At 54.9% G+C, this 20,140-nt stretch overlaps 1 protein-coding gene across 1 annotated transcript in view; it reads left to right on the top strand.

Moving 5' to 3' along the window:
• Positions 1 to 3,721: 3,721 nt before the first annotated feature.
• klhl18 (kelch-like family member 18) overlaps positions 3,722 to 20,140 on the top strand; it is a 24,485-nt gene continuing 8,066 nt past the window's right edge. Inside the window, exons 1-4 of the mRNA XM_079243268.1 lie at positions 3,722 to 3,875; positions 15,906 to 16,036; positions 16,376 to 16,516; positions 16,614 to 16,812. Coding sequence (XP_079099394.1) covers positions 3,747 to 3,875; positions 15,906 to 16,036; positions 16,376 to 16,516; positions 16,614 to 16,812 — 600 coding nt within the window. The 5' untranslated portion in view covers positions 3,722 to 3,746. The remainder of the gene's footprint in view (positions 3,876 to 15,905; positions 16,037 to 16,375; positions 16,517 to 16,613; positions 16,813 to 20,140) is intronic.

Below are 20,140 nucleotides of genomic sequence, written 5' to 3'. Positions count from 1 at the left end.
ATCTGCAGATTTTGTTGCTTCAGCGAGTTTAAGAGTGATTCCAAGGATAAATTACAGGAGAGCGCTCCAAACCAGCGTCCACCTAGCTCCGCTGCATCACGTGACCCCCCACGTACCCATTCCTGATGTCATTCGACATCCCAGGCCAGTAAACAATGTCACGGCCACGCTGCTCCATCAGTGAAGTCCCCCAGTGAGCAGCATGGAGGTACTGAAGGATCCTGCATTGGAGGGACGGCAGAACCACAAGACGGTCATTATACAGTAGGACACCGTCTAGTGCATAGACAGACTGACAGACCGGTGACAGGCCAGCCAGGGCAGGGTCATTGGCATCAGTCCTACCCTCATGCTCGATGAGGTACAGCAGATGGGCAAAGGAAGCATCTGCCAGCGTCTCTTGAGCGAAGAGGGACCAGAAGATGACACCAAGTTCCTGCGCATCTTTGCGGATGGACGCCTTGAGTGCAGACGCCACACTGTCAGGATTGCTATGTGACCCCAGAGAGAGGCTGGTAATAGAGCCAGCAGGGGAAGGGTGTCTCGAGGTAGCGTTGGCGGCATGATTGTTCCTGCCAGGTAGGCGCACGACATCAAAGCGCCACGGAAGGGTATGCTGTTTGAGCCTAAACAGATGAGAGTTTGTCATCTTATTCAGAGTACGGTCACCAAAGATCTTCCCTAGAGGACTGTGGTCCATGACGACAAGGTTGTCGCACCCTTGCATAAAATATTTTGTCTGCTTAAGGCCCCAGGCCACAGCCAGGGCCTCCCGCTCAATGGGGTAACGCTGTTCCGTTGAAGATAGGAAACATGAACCAGCAAGGATTATCAGCCATCGGCCCAGCCAACAGTCCAGTAAGCTAGAACTGCAGCCACAGTGGTGTTGGAGGATGAAGTAACCAATGCCACGCCAGGACCACTCAGGGTGAAGGCAGGTTCTCCTCTGCATGAAATAGATCTCCACACCCACCCAGATGGCCTCAACCACTGCCTGTTGAGACCCTTGGAAGGCATCCTCCAGCTCACCTGGTCTACCGGTCCCCGATGGAGGACCGGGTCTACCGGTCCCCGATGGAGGACCTGGTCTACCCCCCGCCTCCTCTCAAACCCAGCTGGGGGACACAGGAACTCCAGTTTGTTCCCAGTAAATAAACTGGAGTCAGAGACGTCTCATGTGGACATCCATGAGAATTAAAGGCATAAACCACCTGCAGTATCATCCTTTGGACCATCTGGACCACCTGGACCAGCGTCTCTGTGGACTCGCCCAGTTTTCCCAGCAGCTTCTGATCTGTGGGAATGGGCAGCGGCCCCCCTTCCTGCCCCCTTTGGATGGCCATGTGCTTTTCCCTCCACTGTAATGTCTGACCGCTTGTTTTTCTGGAAGTGTCCGGTGGTTTGATGCCGACGCTCCTCCACCTTTCTGGCAGTGCTGATGTCCATCCCACCTCCACCTGATCAGTTTTACATTCCAGAAAGTTCCTCTCGGTCGAATGTTGCTGCTCAGATTTCTTCCAGGCGTAAAGATCTTAGTGACAACTAGCTCGCCTGCAGCTTTCTGAATGTCGTAAGTCTTTTCAGGGTTTAAGGACTAATCTTCCTGAACCTTGGTGATCGCTGGCGGTCTCCAAACAAGGCCTTTAGAGAAGTTCTATGTTAAAGAACGTACAGAAACCATCAATTTCAGGGAATTTATTATGTTTCAGTGATAGAATCTTGGACTTCTTTAATGTTGATTTCAACTTTATTTATAGAGCACATAAAGAACCTCACGGCTTTACAGACGGATGTACACATAAAAATGATCAGTTCAAACTAAAAATAGACTGAAACAATCATCAGATTTTCATTTACGATAAAAGAATAAAAGCAAAGGAGAAAAACGGATAAAAACCAGAAATAAAGAACTCTTCTCAGCCAAAGGCTGGGGTGAACAGGTGGGTCTTAGGAAGCATTTAAAACTTAAAAGGCTGTTTGCAGACGAGGCAACGTGTTCCACCATGTAGGAGCCAGCACTGCAGAGCTCGGTCTCCTCTAGTCGTCATGAGGAACGTCCAGGACCATCTGGACAGCCGACCTCAGGGCTCTGGACGTTGATGAACCTTAACAAGGATAAATACTGCGGCGCAGAGCCATTCAGACTTAAAAACCGATAAAAGAATCATAAAATGAATTCTGAATCTAAGTGGGAACCAGTGAGGAGAGGACAGCAGCGGCGTTGCTCCCATTTGTCCCGGTAAGGAGACGAGCCGCTGCGTTCTGAACAGATTTCTGGCCTGTGATCTTATTCAAGCTGCTAATGGGCCAAAGGAACCGGAAGCAACCTGGACCAGTTCAGAACCAAACCAATCTCTGTCTTGCTTTTATTTACTCTGAGGAAATGTACGTCCATCCATGTCTTAATGTCCCTCATGCAGTTAAACAGAGCATGAAGGGATTCCTTAGCAGGGACTTGTAATGACATGTAAACCTGCACATCATCGGCGAAGCAGCGGAAAGGAATACTGTGTTTCCTAAATACTGACCCCAGGGCAGCATCTAAAGGGCCTAAAACTGAACTGGGGAACCCTGTAGGTCAGTGGGGGCAACGGGGAGGTAAACTGCCAGCTGCACACAGAAAGATCTGTCAGCGAGGTCCGATCTAAACCCGTCCAAAGCGGTGCCTTCAGTACCAACACACTGCTTGAGACGTGACAGGAAAAACAGAATCAAACACTGCTTTACGTCTAAAAGAGTTAAAAAGGCCCAGTTGCCCCAAACAAGGTTTAATAGGCTGTCATTAAAAACTCTGAGAAAAGGCTTAAAACCAGACTGAGGCGTTTCACCAGAGTTCAGAAGAGTTGCTCCTGAAATGAGACAAAACCAGGGGATCCAAACGCATCCAAAACCGAGACCATAGACTGTATATAAAGGATGGGCGGCGCCTCCGTGACGTCACCCGTAGGTTTCTGAAGAGCTGAACTGAAGCTCGGTGGGCGGTTCCTACCATCACCATCTTGGCAGGAGCATGTGTGTCGTCTCACCTGGAAAATACAAATATGGGCAAAGAGGAGGAGCTGAGAGGGGGGCTGTGAGCGTCTTGGTGGATGATTGACATCGAGCGAACTCCGAGCTTTCTGTAGCTAAGAGCTAACCGAGCTAACAGGAGCTAACCAGCTAACGGAGGTAAGCGGGCTAAAGCTAAGTCACGTTGTTAGACACCGCGGTTGTTCTACATTCTTCTGACTTGAAGCGGGAGATCGGGTACCTGTCAATCAAAAGGACACGCCCCTAAATATCCCAACCTTCGAGATTAATTTACTTTTAAATGGACGAGTTAGAAAAAATTCACTCCCCCCACAGTTGTCATGAAGGTAAACCTGACCTATTAAACCTAAAATGGATTTTTGTACCAGGCTGTAAACATGTTTATTTCTGCTGTTAACATGTTTATTCCTGCTGTTAACATATTTATTCCTGCTGTTAACATGTTTATTTCTACTGTTAACATGTTTATTTCTACTATGAAGTTAGTCTTTTTAACATGGGAGTCTACGGGGATTTGCTCTGGCTCCACTTTCAACCTGCGGAGGCTCCGTCCATCTCTTTATAGACGGTCTATGGCCGAGACACCTCGGTCCACCTCATGTTCGACAGATGTGGAGCTTTTATTGTGAAGGTTATTGGGGACGTACTGACGTCACGGCGGTGCGTACGGTGGCTCGCAGGGTTCAGTCCACTCCGCCTTGCTGCTCCTGCTGACGATGGGAGACGTTCTCTGCGAAGAGCTCGAGGATTTAGTTCATTTCTCGGTGTACGATCTGCCGACACGGGGCTATGTCGTCATGGAGGAGATCCGGCGGCAGGGGAAGCTGTGTGACGTCACACTCAAGGTAAACACAGCGTCGCGAGGCCTAAAATAGCTAGCATGCTGTCAGTGGAGGCTAACTGAAGGCTAACGTGGGATTATTGACCGATTAGTGACGTCATGGCTCCCAGTGAGACAGGTGACCTTTGACCCGCGGCAGGTATTGATCAGTCAGAGGGTCACGTGAAGCATTAGCATTATGAATCAGCTGGTTTGAGGACAGCCTCACCTGCACGAGCCAGGTAGACCGGAAGTGGTTCCACTGATTAACAGGAGTGTCTGATCAGGGATCAGTTGGGGATCCTGGTGGGTCCTGGTGGGTCCTGGTGGGTCCTGGTGATCCTGGTGAGTCCTGGTGATCCTGGTGAGTCCTGGTGAGTCCTGGTGGGTCCTGGTGGGTCCTGGTGGTCCTGGTGGGTCCTGGTGATCCTGGTGAGTCCTGGTGAGTCCTGGTGATCCTGGTGAGTCCTGGTGAGTCCTGGTGGGTCCTGGTGGGTCCTGGTGGTCCTGGTGGGTCCTGGTGGTCCTGGTGGGTCCTGGTGGGTCCTGGTGGTCCTGGTGGGTCCTGGTGGGTCCTGGTGGGTCCTGGTAATCCTGGTGGGTCCTGGTGGAGCCTGGTGATCCTGGTGATCCTGGTGAGTCCTGGTGAGTCCTGGTGGTCCTGGCTGGGGCTGCCTGGTCCTCGGGTCCCTGCTGGTGGGTCCTTGTGGGTCCTTGTGGGTCCTGGTGGGTCCTGGTGAGTCCTGGTGGGTTCTGGTGAGTCCTGGTGGGTCCTGGTGGGTCCTGGTGGTCCTGGTGGGTCCTGGTGATCCTGGTGAGTCCTGGTGGGTCCTGGTGGTCCTGGTGGTCCTGGCTGGGGCTGCCTGGTCCTCGGGTCCCTGCTGGTGGGTCCTTGTGGGTCCTGGTGGGTCCTGGTGAGTCCTGGTGGGTTCTGGTGAGTCCTGGTGGGTCGTGGTGGGTCCTGGTGAGTCCTGGTGAGTCCTGGTGAGTCCTGGTGGGTCCTGGTGAGTCCTGGTGGGTCCTGGTGGGTCCTGGTGATCCCTGGTGAGTCCTGGTGGGTCCTGGTGATCCTGGTGAGTCCTGGTGGGTCCTGGTGGTCCTTGTGGTCCTGGCTGGGGCTGCCTGGTCCTCGGGTCCCTGCTGGTGGGTCCTGGTGGGTCCTGGTGGGTCCTGGTGAGTCCTGGTGGGTCCTGGTGGGTCCTGGTGGTCCTGGTGGGTCCTGGTGGGTCCTTGTGGGTCCTGGTGGGTCCTGGTGAGTCCTGGTGGTCCTGGCTGGGGCTGCCTGGTCCTCGGGTCCCTGCTGGTGGGTCCTTGTGGGTCCTTGTGGGTCCTGGTGGGTCCTGGTGAGTCCTGGTGGGTCCTGGTGGGTCCTGGTGGTCCTGGTGGTCCTGGTGGGTCCTGGTGGGTCCTTGTGGGTCCTGGTGGGTCCTGGTGGGTCCTTGTGGGTCCTGGTGGGTCCTGGTGAGTCCTGGTGGTCCTGGCTGGGGCTGCCTGGTCCTCGGGTCCCTGCTGGTGGGTCCTTGTGGGTCCTGGTGGGTCCTGGTGAGTCCTGGTGGGTTCTGGTGAGTCCTGGTGGGTCCTGGTGGTCCTGGTGGGTCCTGGTGATCCTGGTGAGTCCTGGTGGGTCCTGGTGGTCCTGGTGGTCCTGGCTGGGGCTGCCTGGTCCTCGGGTCCCTGCTGGTGGGTCCTGGTGGGTCCTGGTGAGTCCTGGTGAGTCCTGGTGGGTCCTGGTGGGTCCTGGTGAGTCCTGGTGGGTCCTGGTGGGTCCTGGTGATCCCTGGTGAGTCCTGGTGGGTCCTGGTGATCCTGGTGAGTCCTGGTGGTCCTTGTGGTCCTGGCTGGGGCTGCCTGGTCCTCGGGTCCCTGCTGGTGGGTCCTGGTGGGTCCTGGTGGGTCCTGGTGGGTCCTGGTGAGTCCTGGTGGGTCCTGGTGGTCCTGGTGGGTCCTGGTGGGTCCTGGTGAGTCCTTGTGGGTCCTGGTGGGTCCTGGTGAGTCCTGGTGGTCCTGGCTGGGGCTGCCTGGTCCTCGGGTCCCTGCTGGTGGGTCCTTGTGGGTCCTGGTGGGTCCTGGTGAGTCCTGGTGTGTTCTGGTGTGTTCTGGTGGGTCCTGGTGGGTTCTGGTGAGTCCTGGTGAGTCCTGGTGAGTCCTGGTGGGTCCTGGTGGGTCCTGGTGATCCTGGTGGGTCCTGGTGGGTCCTGGTGATCCTGGTGGGTCCTGGTGGTCCTGGCTGGGGCTGCCTGGTCCTCGGGTCCCTGCTGGTGGGTCCTTGTGGGTCCTGGTGGGTCCTGGTGAGTCCTGGTGGGTTCTGGTGGGTCCTGGTGGGTCCTGGTGATCCTGGTGAGTCCTGGTGGGTCCTGGTGGTCCTGGCTGGGGCTGCCTGGTCCTCGGGTCCCTGCTGGTGGGTCCTTGTGGGTCCTGGTGGGTCCTGGTGGGTCCTGGTGAGTCCTGGTGGGTTCTGGTGAGTCCTGGTGGGTCGTGGTGGGTTCTGGTGAGTCCTGGTGGGTCCTGGTGAGTCCTGGTGAGTCCTGGTGGGTCCTGGTGAGTCCTGGTGGGTCCTGGTGGGTCCTGGTGATCCCTGGTGAGTCCTGGTGGGTCCTGGTGGTCCTTGTGGTCCTGGCTGGGGCTGCCTGGTCCTCGGGTCCCTGCTGGTGGGTCCTTGTGGGTCCTTGTGGGTCCTGGTGGGTCCTGGTGAGTCCTGGTGGGTCCTGGTGGGTCCTGGTGGGTCCTGGTGGGTCCTGGTGAGTCCTGGTGGGTCCTGGTGGGTCCTGGTGGGTCCTGGTGGGTCCTTGTGGGTCCTGGTGGGTCCTGGTGAGTCCTGGTGGTCCTGGCTGGGGCTGCCTGGTCCTCGGGTCCCTGCTGGTGGGTCCTTGTGGGTCCTGGTGGGTCCTGGTGAGTCCTGGTGAGTCCTGGTGTGTTCTGGTGGGTCCTGGTGGGTCCTGGTGGGTTCTGGTGAGTCCTGGTGAGTCCTGGTGGGTCCTGGTGGGTCCTGGTGATCCTGGTGGGTCCTGGTGGGTCCTGGTGATCCTGGTGAGTCCTGGTGGGTCCTGGTGGTCCTGGCTGGGGCTGCCTGGTCCTCGGGTCCCTGCTGGTGGGTCCTTGTGGGTCCTGGTGGGTCCTGGTGGGTCCTGGTGAGTCCTGGTGGGTTCTGGTGAGTCCTGGTGGGTCCTGGTGGGTTCTGGTGAGTCCTGGTGGGTCCTGGTGGTCCTGGTGGGTCCTGGTGGTCCTGGCTGGGGCTGCCTGGTCCTCGGGTCCCCGCTGGTGGGTCCTTGTGGGTCCTGGTGAGTCCTGGTGAGTCCTGGTGGGTTCTGGTGAGTCCTGGTGGGTCCTGGTGGTCCTGGTGGGTCCTGGTGGTCCTGGCTGGGGCTGCCTGGTCTTCGGGTCCCCGCTGGTGGGTCCTGGTGGCCCTGGAACATCTTCGCTCTGATCCTGTGAACAGCTAGGATGCTGGGACTGCTGTTGCCATGGAGACCGAGCCGGTCCAGCTCCAGGACTTCGACTGATCACCATGTGGAAAGAACAGAGCCTGGTTGAATAAGATGTTTCAGAGTTACTACAGCCCCACATTACAACATCAGGATGTAATATTTCCAGTATTTCTCAGCACTCAGAGCCGTCTCCTGCTGAACGGAGACAGGTAGGAATTATATTTAACATGAGAACTTCTCTTCAACACGGCATCACACTCAGCATTAAACTACAGATGAAGCTGCATAAATAATTCGCAGTTCTGGAAGAAACCAAATAACTGTTAAGATTACACTCCAAAAAGGTCTAGAATTTATAAACTCTGTGATATAGATATGGATAAATAAATCTAGAACAACCTAGAAATCAGGGAATCTGCTTGACTGAAGTCGCCTTCAGAAGACTCTGGCTGCCGGTCTCTATCCCTGTCGTTCTCTGCAGATTAATGTACCGTTAGCACACAGTGGCAACTTAAACCATAACGCCATGACACCAACGCCTGGATGATGTTAGCTGCCTGGCTGGTGGAAGTGTTGTCCGTCAGCGTCTTTGTTTAACCAACGAAGAAGACATTGACGGTGGCGCAACGTATTTCCAAAGTTTGGGGATATTTCACGCTAAACAAACTGTCAAACCACGTAGAGTCGGCGAACCGCGTAGAGTCGGCGTAGCGCGTAGATTCGGCGTAGCGCGTAGAGTCGGCGTAGCGCGCAAAGGCGACGTAGCGCGCAAAGGCGACATAGCGCGCAAAGGCGACATAGCGCGCAAAGGCGGCGTACCGCGCAGCGTCGGCGTAGAGTCTATGCAGAGTCGGCGTAGCGCGCAGAGTTGGCGTAGTGCGCAGAGTCGGCGTACCGCGTAGAGTCTATGCAGAGTTGGCGTAGCGCGCAGAGTCGGTGTAGCGCGCAGAGTCGGCGTTCCGCGTAGAGTCGGCGTAGCGCGTAGATTCGGCGTAGCGCGTAGATTCGGCGTAGCGCGCAGAGTCGGCGTTCCGCGTAGAGTCGGCGTAGCGCGTAGAGTCTACGCAGAGTTGGCGTAGCGCGTAGAGTCGGTGTACCGCGTAGAGTCGGCGTTCCGCGTAGAGTCGGCGTACAACGCAGAGTCGGCGTAGCGCGTAGAGTCGGTGTAGCGCGTAGAGTCTACGCAGAGTCGGCGTAGTGCGTAGAGTCTACGCAGAGTTTGCGTACCTCGCAGAGTCGGCGTACAGCACAGAGACGGCGTAGCGCGCAGAGTCTACGCAGAGTTGGCGTACCGCGCAGAGTCGGCGTACAGTGCAGAGACGGCGTAGTGCGCAGCGTAGTGCGCAGCGTCGGCGTAGCGCGCAGAGTCTATGCGGAGTCGGCGTAGCGCGTAGATTCTACGCAGAGTCGGCGTAGCGCGCAGAGTCGGCGTAGCGCGCAGAGTCGGCGTAGCGCGCAGAGTCGGCGTAGCGCGCAGAGTCGGCGTAGCGCGCAGAGTCGGCGTAGCGCGCAGAGTCGGCGTAGCGCGCAGAGTCGGCGTAGCGCGCAGAGTCGGCGTAGCGCGCAGAGTCGGCGTAGCGCGCAGAGTCGGCGTAGCGCGCAGAGTCGGCGTAGCGCGCAGAGTCAGCGTAGGGCGTAGAGTCTGAGTCCCGCATAGAGCCGGGGTCCCGCGTAGAGTCGACGTAGCACGCAGAGTCTGCGGAATCGTCGTACAGTGCAGAGACGGCGTAGCGTGTAGAGTCGGCGTAGCGCGTAGAGTCTACTCAGAGTCGGCGTCCCTCGCAGAGTCGGCGTACCGCGTAGAGTCTACTCAGAGTCGGCGTACCTCGCAGAGTCGGCGTACCTCGCAGAGTCGGCGTACAGTGCAGAGTCGGCGTAGCGCGTAGAGTCTACGCAGAGTTGGCGTAGAGCGCAGAGTCGGCGTACCGCGTAGAGTCTACTCAGAGTCGGCGTACCGCGCAGAGTCGGCGTACCGCGTAGAGTCTACTCAGAGTCGGCGTACCGCGCAGAGTCGGCGTACCGCGTAGAGTCTACTCAGAGTCGGCGTACCGCGCAGAGTCGGCGTATCGCGCAGAGTCTACTCAGAGTCGGCGTACCGCGCAGAGTCGGCGTACCGCGCAGAGTCGGCGTACCGCGCAGAGTCGGCGTACAGTGCAGAGACGGCGTACCGCGTAGAGTCTACGCAGAGTCGGCGTACCGCGTAGAGTCTACGCAGAGTCGGCGTACCGCGCAGAGTCTACGCAGAGTCGGCGTACCTCGCAGAGTCGGCGTACAGCTCAGAGTCGGCGTACCTCGCAGAGTCTACGCAGAGTCGGCGTACCGCGCAGAGTCTACGCAGAGTCGGCGTACCTCGCAGAGTCTACGCAGAGTCGGCGTACCGCGCAGAGTCTACGCAGAGTCGGCGTACCGCGCAGAGTCTACGCAGAGTCGGCGTACCTCGCAGAGTCTACGCAGAGTCGGCGTACCGCGTAGAGTCGGTGTACAGCGCAGAGTCGGCGTACCTCGCAGAGTCTACGCAGAGTCGGCGTACCTCGCAGAGTCTACGCAGAGTCGGCGTACCTCGCAGAGTCGGCGTACAGCGCAGAGTCGGCGTACCTCGCAGAGTCTACGCAGAGTCGGCGTACCTCGCAGAGTCTACGCAGAGTCGGCGTACCTCGCAGAGTCGGCGTACCTCGCAGAGTCGGCGTACCTCGCAGAGTCGGCGTACCGCGCGGAGTCGGCGTAGCGCGCGGAGTCGGCGTAGCGCGCAGAGTCGGCGTAGCGCGCAGAGTCGGCGTAGCGCGCAGAGTCGGCGTAGCGCGCAGAGTCGGCGTAGCGCGCAGAGTCGGCGTAGCGCGCAGAGTCGGCGTAGCGCGCAGAGTCGGCGTAGCGCGCAGAGTCGGCGTAGCGCGCAGAGTCGGCGTAGCGCGCAGAGTCAGCGTAGCGCGCAGAGTCTACGCAGAGTCGGCGTACCTCGCAGAGTCGGCGTACCGCGCAGAGTCGGCGTACCGCGCAGAGTCTACGCAGAGTCGGCGTACCTCGCAGAGTCGGCGTACCGCGCAGAGTCGGCGTACAGCGCAGAGTCGGCGTACCGCGCAGAGTCTACGCAGAGTCGGCGTACCGCGCAGAGTCTACGCAGAGTCGGCGTACCGCGCAGAGTCTACGCAGAGTCGGCGTACCTCGCAGAGTCGGCGTACCGCGCAGAGTCTACGCAGAGTCGGCGTACCTCGCAGAGTCTACGCAGAGTCGGCGTACCGCGCAGAGTCTACGCAGAGTCGGCGTACCGCGCAGAGTCTACGCAGAGTCGGCGTACCGCGCAGAGTCGGCGTACAGCGCGGAGTCGGCGTACCGCGCAGAGTCTACGCAGAGTCGGCGTACCTCGCAGAGTCGGCGTACCTCGCAGAGTCTACGCAGAGTCGGCGTACCTCGCAGAGTCGGCGTACCTCGCAGAGTCGGCGTACCTCGCAGAGTCTACGCAGAGTCGGCGTACCTCGCAGAGTCTACGCAGAGTCGGCGTACCGCGCAGAGTCTACGCAGAGTCGGCGTACCGCGCAGAGTCTACGCAGAGTCGGCGTACCTCGCAGAGTCGGCGTACCGCGCAGAGTCGGCGTACCGCGCAGAGTCTACGCAGAGTCGGCGTACAGCGCAGAGTCTACGCAGTCGGCGTACCTCGCAGAGTCTACGCAGAGTCGGCGTACAGCGCAGAGTCTACGCAGAGTCGGCGTACCGCGCAGAGTCGGCGTACAGCGCAGAGTCTACGCAGAGTCGGCGTACCGCGCAGAGTCTACGCAGAGTCGGCGTACCGCGCAGAGTCTACGCAGAGTCGGCGTACCGCGCAGAGTCTACGCAGAGTCGGCGTACCTCGCAGAGTCGGCGTACCGCGCAGAGTCGGCGTACCGCGCAGAGTCTACGCAGAGTCGGCGTACCGCGCAGAGTCGGCGTACAGCGCGGAGTCTACGCAGAGTCGGCGTACCGCGCAGAGTCTACGCAGAGTCGGCGTACCGCGCGGAGTCGGCGTACCGCGCAGAGTCTACGCAGAGTCGGCGTACCGCGCAGAGTCTACGCAGAGTCGGCGTACCTCGCAGAGTCTACGCAGAGTCGGCGTACCGCGCAGAGTCTACGCAGACTCGGCGTACCGCGCAGAGTCTACGCAGAGTCGGCGTACCGCGCAGAGTCGGCGTACCGCGCAGAGTCTACGCAGAGTCGGCGTACCGCGCAGAGTCTACGCAGAGTCGGCGTACCTCGCAGAGTCTACGCAGAGTCGGCGTACCGCGCAGAGTCTACGCAGACTCGGCGTACCGCGCAGAGTCTACGCAGAGTCGGCGTACCGCGCAGAGTCGGCGTACAGCGCGGAGTCGGCGTACCTCGCAGAGTCTACGCAGAGTCGGCGTACCTCGCAGAGTCTACGCAGAGTCGGCGTACCTCGCAGAGTCTACGCAGAGTCGGCGTACCGCGCAGAGTCTACGCAGAGTCGGCGTACCGCGCAGAGTCTACGCAGAGTCGGCGTACCGCGCAGAGTCTACGCAGAGTCGGCGTACCTCGCAGAGTCTACGCAGAGTCGGCGTACCTCGCAGAGTCTACGCAGAGTCGGCGTACCGCGTAGAGTCGGTGTACAGCGCAGAGTCGGCGTACCTCGCAGAGTCTACGCAGAGTCGGCGTACCTCGCAGAGTCTACGCAGAGTCGGCGTACCTCGCAGAGTCGGCGTACCTCGCAGAGTCGGCGTACCTCGCAGAGTCGGCGTACCGCGCGGAGTCGGCGTAGCGCGCAGAGTCGGCGTAGCGCGCAGAGTCAGCGTAGCGCGCAGAGTCTACGCAGAGTCGGCGTACCTCGCAGAGTCGGCGTACCGCGTAGAGTCGGCGTACAGCGCGGAGTCTACGCAGAGTCGGCGTACCTCGCAGAGTCAGCGTAGCGCGCAGAGTCTACGCAGAGTCGGCGTACCTCGCAGAGTCTACGCAGAGTCGGCGTACCTCGCAGAGTCGGCGTACCGCGCAGAGTCTACGCAGAGTCGGCGTACCTCGCAGAGTCGGCGTACCGCGCGGAGTCGGCGTACCGCGCGGAGTCGGCGTAGCGCGCAGAGTCGGCGTAGCGCGCAGAGTCGGCGTAGCGCGCAGAGTCAGCGTAGCGCGCAGAGTCTACGCAGAGTCGGCGTACCTCGCAGAGTCGGCGTACCGCGTAGAGTCGGCGTACAGCGCGGAGTCTACGCAGAGTCGGCGTACCTCGCAGAGTCAGCGTAGCGCGCAGAGTCTACGCAGAGTCGGCGTACCTCGCAGAGTCTACGCAGAGTCGGCGTACCTCGCAGAGTCGGCGTACCGCGCAGAGTCTACGCAGAGTCGGCGTACCTCGCAGAGTCGGCGTACCTCGCAGAGTCGGCGTACAGCGCGGAGTCGGCGTACCGCGCAGAGTCTACGCAGAGTCGGCGTACCGCGCAGAGTCTACGCAGAGTCGGCGTACCGCGCAGAGTCTACGCAGAGTCGGCGTACCTCGCAGAGTCGGCGTACCGCGCAGAGTCTACGCAGAGTCGGCGTACCTCGCAGAGTCTACGCAGAGTCGGCGTACCGCGCAGAGTCTACGCAGAGTCGGCGTACCGCGCAGAGTCGGCGTACAGCGCGGAGTCGGCGTACCGCGCAGAGTCTACGCAGAGTCGGCGTACCTCGCAGAGTCGGCGTACCTCGCAGAGTCTACGCAGAGTCGGCGTACCTCGCAGAGTCGGCGTACCGCGCAGAGTCTACGCAGAGTCGGCGTACCTCGCAGAGTCGGCGTACCTCGCAGAGTCTACGCAGAGTCGGCGTACCTCGCAGAGTCGGCGTACCTCGCAGAGTCGGCGTACCTCGCAGAGTCTACGCAGAGTCGGCGTACCTCGCAGAGTCTACGCAGAGTCGGCGTACCGCGCAGAGTCTACGCAGAGTCGGCGTACCTCGCAGAGTCGGCGTACCGCGCAGAGTCTACGCAGAGTCGGCGTACAGCGCAGAGTCTACGCAGTCGGCGTACCTCGCAGAGTCCACGCAGAGTCGGCGTACAGCGCAGAGTCTACGCAGAGTCGGCGTACCGCGCAGAGTCGGCGTACAACGCAGAGTCTACGCAGAGTCGGCGTACCGCGCAGAGTCTACGCAGAGTCGGCGTACCGCGCAGAGTCTACGCAGAGTCGGCGTACCGCGCAGAGTCTACGCAGAGTCGGCGTACCTCGCAGAGTCGGCGTACCGCGCAGAGTCGGCGTACCGCGCAGAGTCTACGCAGAGTCGGCGTACCGCGCAGAGTCGGCGTACAGCGCGGAGTCTACGCAGAGTCGGCGTACCGCGCAGAGTCGGCGTACAGCGCGGAGTCTACGCAGAGTCGGCGTACCGCGCAGAGTCTACGCAGAGTCGGCGTACCGCGCGGAGTCGGCGTACCGCGCAGAGTCTACGCAGAGTCGGCGTACCGCGCAGAGTCTACGCAGAGTCGGCGTACCTCGCAGAGTCTACGCAGAGTCGGCGTACCGCGCAGAGTCTACGCAGACTCGGCGTACCGCGCAGAGTCGGCGTACCGCGCAGAGTCTACGCAGAGTCGGCGTACCGCGCAGAGTCTACGCAGAGTCGGCGTACCTCGCAGAGTCTACGCAGAGTCGGCGTACCGCGCAGAGTCTACGCAGACTCGGCGTACCGCGCAGAGTCTACGCAGAGTCGGCGTACCGCGCAGAGTCGGCGTACAGCGCGGAGTCGGCGTACCGCGCAGAGTCTACGCAGAGTCGGCGTACCGCGCAGAGTCGGCGTACCGCGCAGAGTCGGCGTACCGCGCAGAGTCGGCGTACAGCGCAGAGTCGGCGTACCTCGCAGAGTCGGCGAGGTTTTAATATGTTACGGTTCCAGATATACTGGGCCAAACACGTGAGGATGACATTTGACTCATGAGATTTTCTAATAACTTTAAAACATATTTATCTCCAAGAAATAAAGACTGGTGTCTTTATGTACTGCAGGAGAGCGATAGCATCAGTTGCCTCATACAGCTACTGTGTGTTACACAGTGGAATAAAAAGATTACTTATGGTATAAAACATGACATTGCTGGCTAATGGGGGATTATTTTAAACACATTTCAGGATTCACATAATGTAAACATTTAATTTTCTTGTTTCAAAAAGAGTAAGGAAAAGTAAGACTTTGTCTTGTATTACAAAACTATAACTGGGTACTGCCCAGACAAGATTATAATCTGCAAAACAAAATATCATATGGGTTTTTAGAATATAAAAAAATCCATGATTTGGCTTGGAACAAAATAAATAAAAAATGTTTCACAAATCAGTTTTAATGAATCTGTAAATTATGTGGAATATTTCTGTCCAGGGTTGAAGAGTCTAAGTTGTGTGGTTTTTTGTCAGGACCTGGTCTAATGTGGTCTAGTTTCTGAAAAATTCAGTGGAATTGCCCTTTACACATGCTGCAAATCGGAAGCTAACTTCAGCCTCGTCTTTGACTCTGCGTGTGTGCAGGAGAGAGCGAAGAGGGATGGATTACCAGACGGTTAACGTGCGTTAGCAGCCGACACCTCGCCATGCCTGTGTTTTCTGGGAGCAGATGTACGAGCTTGTGTTCAGAGCATCCAAGCAGGGGAGGGAGGTGGAGTTTGCAGTCTTGTTCTCCCTGCTTCACATACCGGATGAAAGTAGGGAGAGTGGTGGAGAGCGAAGCCTGGTAGAAGTCCCCGCTGATGGGCAGGGTGGACTGTAGGAGTCTGCATCCGAGTCCCTGCGCTGCAGAGCAGCTCTTACGCAGTGCCCAGGGAGGGATGTAGATGTGTTAAATCTCCCTCAGGAGGTAATACGGCCGTGTGCCCATGGAGAGTAACCCAGTGTCTGGTGCAGAGTTGTTCCTTCACCCAGGCATGTACCGGGTTGGACCAGCGCTCATTAACACACACCACAAGTCCCCGCCTACCTCTTACCGCTCCCCGCCACACTCCTGTCAGAGCGCTGAAGTTTAAACCCTCCAGGAAACCGCAGAGTCCGGGATAAGTCTCTGTGGAACACCTGAGGCTACATTCCCTACACTCCCGCTGGAGTTAGCGCTGTGAGCTCGGAACAAACCTTTCCCATAACCAAAATATGGTCTGTACCTCCGTTTCCTCTCCTGGAGCTCTGCAGCCTCTCCTTTTCCTCCGCATCTCCGCGGGATCTCCGGTTTCTCCGCATGGAGAAGAGTAGAGCTGCACAGATCTGACAGCTGGTCTCTGGTGGAAACGATGGCGCTGTGGCCTCTTTAGCTAGTTCCAGACATGTCGCCGGCTGAAGTTTGGAAGTCCCAAGAAAAGCAGGAATCCAATAAAAAAGCAATGAAAGAGGCTTCCCATGTGCAGTCACACCTGGTACTCACCACTTTATAAAAGAACAGAAAGCACAACTAAAACAATAGAAAGTAAAGCTGGAAGCTGTGCGATCCAGCCAAGCAACAGGCGACATTCGCCCTCGGTTACCTCCACGTGCACACGGCTGCTTGCAGGAATATTTCTGGATTGGCTTCGAGTTCCGACATAAAATTTTTTAGATTCGCCAGGATGTTTCCTTGTTGTTAAAATTTGTTGTTTTTTCTTTTGTAGTGTAAACAGCAAAATCCCCCGACTCCTCATCCTTCCTGTCTGCAGCTACCGCGGCTAACAGGTGTGTTCCGTCCTGCAGGTGGGGGATCATAAGTTCAGCGCTCATCGGATCGTCCTGGCAGCCTCCATCCCATACTTCCACGCCATGTTTACCAACGACATGGTGGAGTGTAAACAGGATGAGATCCTGATGCAGGGCATGGACCCCAGGTAGCCAGTTACACCAGTATATTTAACCACTTAACTACGTAACCAGTGTGATTTTATCTCCTAAAGTATTGTCATCCTAGAAATAAGTATAGATGTCGTAGAAATAAGTATAGTAGTTCTACGAATCAGTATAGCAGGATTAGGAATAAGTGTAGCAGTACTAGAAATAAGTATCTTAGTCCTAGGAATGCGTTGCTATGCTACTTGATGTGAAGCTACGTGTTAGCATTTCTGTCTCCTGGTGTCTGTAAACATCGTGTTTTGCTAGAAGAGGTAAACCAGTGTGTGACCTGTCTGGGTGGTGGTAACCAGTCTAACCAGCATGAACCTATATGTTAGTGCTCTGGAGGCTCTCATCAACTTCGCCTACAGCGGCCATGTTGCCATCGACCAGCAGAACGTCCAGGCTCTCCTGATTGGCTCCAGCTTCCTGCAGCTGCAGAATGTTAAAGATGCTTGCTGCTCCTTCCTGCAGGACAGGTGAGCGCCACCGAACGCGCTCAGTTACCCTACACACCTGTCAGACAAGGAATGCAAGGTGGTGTCTAACTGGCTGCAATGTCTTGCGTGGCATCAGGTTACATCCGAAGAACTGTCTGGGCGTGCGTCAGTTTGCCGAGACGATGATGTGCACGACACTGTACGACTCAGCCAACAGTTTCCTGCACCAGCACTTCGTGGAGGTTTCCTTATCTGAAGAATTCCTGGGTCTGAGAACGGAGGAAGTGGTGGAGCTGGTGGGCTGCGACGAGCTCAATGTTAAAGCCGAAGAGCAGGTGAGATGGAGGTGGAGGTAGAGGAAGAACCACATGCACACAGTCCTGAGATAAGTCTAGTGTTGACTGTACAGGAGTTAAACATGTAATGTGTCATACCTGTACAATAGAGCTGCACGACTATGACCAAAATAATAATCAGGAATATTAATCATTCATTGTGTCTGAAAAAACATGTATTTTTATTGCACCACTTGTAAACAACCTACCTGGCAACTCTATATATATATATATATATATATATATATATATATATATATATATATATATATATATATATATATATATCATGAAGAAAACCCCCCCCCCCCCCCCCCCCCCCCCCACACTCCTCAAGTTTGGGTTCTATTCAATTCAACTTTATTTATATAGCGTCAAATCACGGCAATGCCATCTCAAGACGCTTTACAGACAGAGAAGAAAACATAATGAAAGCCAATTCATAACAGCCTATATAAGGAAACCAACAGATTGAGTTGAGTCCAACTCAATCTCCCATCCTGAGCAAGCACACTGGCGACAGTGGGAAGGAAAAAACTCCCTTTTAACAGGAAGGAAACCTCCGGCAGAACCCGGCTCAGGACAGGCAGCCATCTGCCTCTGCTGTGTGGGGGGAAGAGGACAGAAAGACAACAGACAACAGGAACTGCTACTCCCGGCCAGGGAGACCTGCTGAGACAGGAGACATACATGTTAATGATGCTACACTGTTATTGGGGGAGGGTAAAAGAGAGAGATAAAGAGAAAGAAGCTCAGTGTATCAGGAAATGTCCCTCAGCAGTCTAAACCTATAGCAGCATAACTAAGGGATGCTAACCATCCCTAGTTATAGGACTTATCAAAAAGATAAGTCTTCAGCCTAGTCTTAAAGGTGGGGAGGGTGTCTGCTTCCCTAACACTAACTGGGAGCTTATTCCATAAGAGAGGGGCCTGATAACCAAAGGCTCTGCCTCCTGCTCGGCTCTTTCAGACTCTAGGAACCACAAGTAAGCCTGCAGTCTGCGAACGAAGTACTCTGCTTGGTATATAAGGAACTATGAGGTCTTTGATATATAGTGGTGCCTGGTTGTGGAGGGCTTTATATGTAAGGAGAAGGATTTTAAATTCTATTCTAGATTCAACAGGCAGCCAATGAAGAGAGGCTAAAACTGGAGAAATATGATCTCTCCTGCTGGTTCTGGTCAGGACTCTGGCTGCAGAATTCTGGATCAGGTGAAGGCTTTTCAGGGCATATTTAGGACAGCCCAGTAATAGAGAGTTACAGTAATCTAGTCTCGAAGTAACAAAAGCGTGAACCAGTTTTTCTGCATCACTCTGAGACAGAATGTCCCTAATTTTGGCTATATTACGTAAATGAAAGAAGGCTGTTTTAGTAACCTGCTTAATATGTGGGCCAAAGGACAGGTCAGGGTCAAATATTACTCCAAGGTTTCTCACTGTAGCACTGGAAGCTAAAGTAATGCCATCCAGGTTCATTACAAAACCGGAAAATTTAGCTCTGAGTTTTTCAGATCCAACGAGAATTACTTCAGTCTTATCTGAGTTTAAGAGGAGAAAATTTCTAGAAATCCAAGTCTTTATGTCTATGAGACAATTTTGTAGCCTATTGGGCTGATTTGTTTCATCTGGTTTAAAGGATAAGTATATCTGAGTATCATCTGCATAACAATGAAAGTTTATTCCATGCTGTCTAATAATTTTGCCTAAAGGGAGCATATATAGCGTGAAGAGTATTGGTCCAAGTACAGAACCTTGAGGAACTCCATGACTTACTGTAGTTTGGGACGAGGACTTGTCATTTACATGAACGAACTGAAGTCTATCAGATAAATATGATTTAAACCAGCTTAACGCTGTACCTGTAATTCCAATCACCTGTTCTAGTCTCTGTAACAGAATGTTATGATCGACTGTATCAAATGCAGCACTAAGATCAGGCAAGATAAGTACGGACACAAGTCCTTTGTCTGAGGCCATAAGAAGGTCATTAGTAACTTTCACCAATGCTGTCTCAGTGCTATGATGAGCTCTAAATCCTGACTGAAACTCTTCGAATAAATTATTTCTGCTCAGGTGGGCATGTAGCTGAGCTGAAACTATTTTCTCCAGAATTTTGGACATAAACGGGAGGTTAGATATAGGTCTATAATTTGCTATCACCTCTGGATCCAGAGATTGCTTTTTAAGTAAAGGCTTGATTACAGCAGTTTTAAATGATTGTGGTACATATCCTGTCACTAAAGACATATTGATAAGACTTAGTAGTGATGTATTAATTAAAGGGAAAATGTCCTTAAAGAGGCTCGTTGGGAGAGGATCTAAGATACAGGTGGATGGTTTAGATGAAGCTATTATTTTAGTTAATTCAGAGGGTTGGAGAGGACAGAAACTATTTAGACACAAGTCAGATCCTGGTTCTAAGGATGCTTCGGAGACCACAACAGGCTCAACATTATAGGTAGAAGGAAGAGTATTGTGGATTTGATCTCTAATAGTGTCAATTTTATTCCTGAAAAAATACATGAAATCATCACAGCTAAGTGAGAAAGGAATACATGGCTCCACAGCGCTCCGGCTCCTAGTAAGCCTCATAATCTTACCTAATTTCTTCTTCTTTAGGGGAGCAACATTATCCAAGGTTGTACGCATTGAAGCTGTTATAGTATCAGCATGTTGATCAATCTGAGCAGGAGTAAGGCTTAAAGGGGGACTCTCAGTCATGCTAACACATGGTAGAGGGGAAAAAATTGATTCAATTTGTTTAAATTTTGTAATATTATTGTCTGATAAACATCTACTATAGTAGAATTTATTTTTGGTCAGTGAGTAATCAAATAAAGTGAATTCAAAGGTTAACAAGAAGTGATCGGACAAGACAGGGTTTTGAGGAAATACTTTGAGCTTATCGGTCTCAATACCAGATGTTAGAACCAGATCAAGAGTGTGACCATGAGAGTGAGTGGCTCCATGGACATTTTGTGAAAACCCAATTGAGTTTAGAATAGAGCTAAAGGAAATGTTTAAACTATCATTTTCATGGTCAACATGAATATTAAAATCACCTAGTACAATGACCTTATCAGTAGTCAGCACTAACTCAGACAAGAGATCAGAGAATTCGGTCAGAAACTCGGAGTAAGGTCCAGGTGGGCGATACACTAATGCTAAAAGGAGCGGTTTCTCTCAATTCCATTTTGGATGAGATAAATTTAATGTCAGGAATTCAAAGGATTTATAGTTAGTTTTGTGCTTAGGATTAATTAAAAATTCTGACTGAAAAATAGCTGCAACACCTCCTCCTCTGCCTGTAGTTCTAGGAATGTGAAAG

This window comes from Telmatherina bonti (assembly GCF_933228915.1).
Source record: "Telmatherina bonti genome assembly, chromosome: 7".
Classification (NCBI taxonomy): Eukaryota; Metazoa; Chordata; class Actinopteri; order Atheriniformes; family Telmatherinidae; genus Telmatherina; species Telmatherina bonti.
The sequence above is the reverse complement of the archived record's forward strand: the minus strand, read 5'-3'. Positions and strand labels throughout refer to the sequence as shown.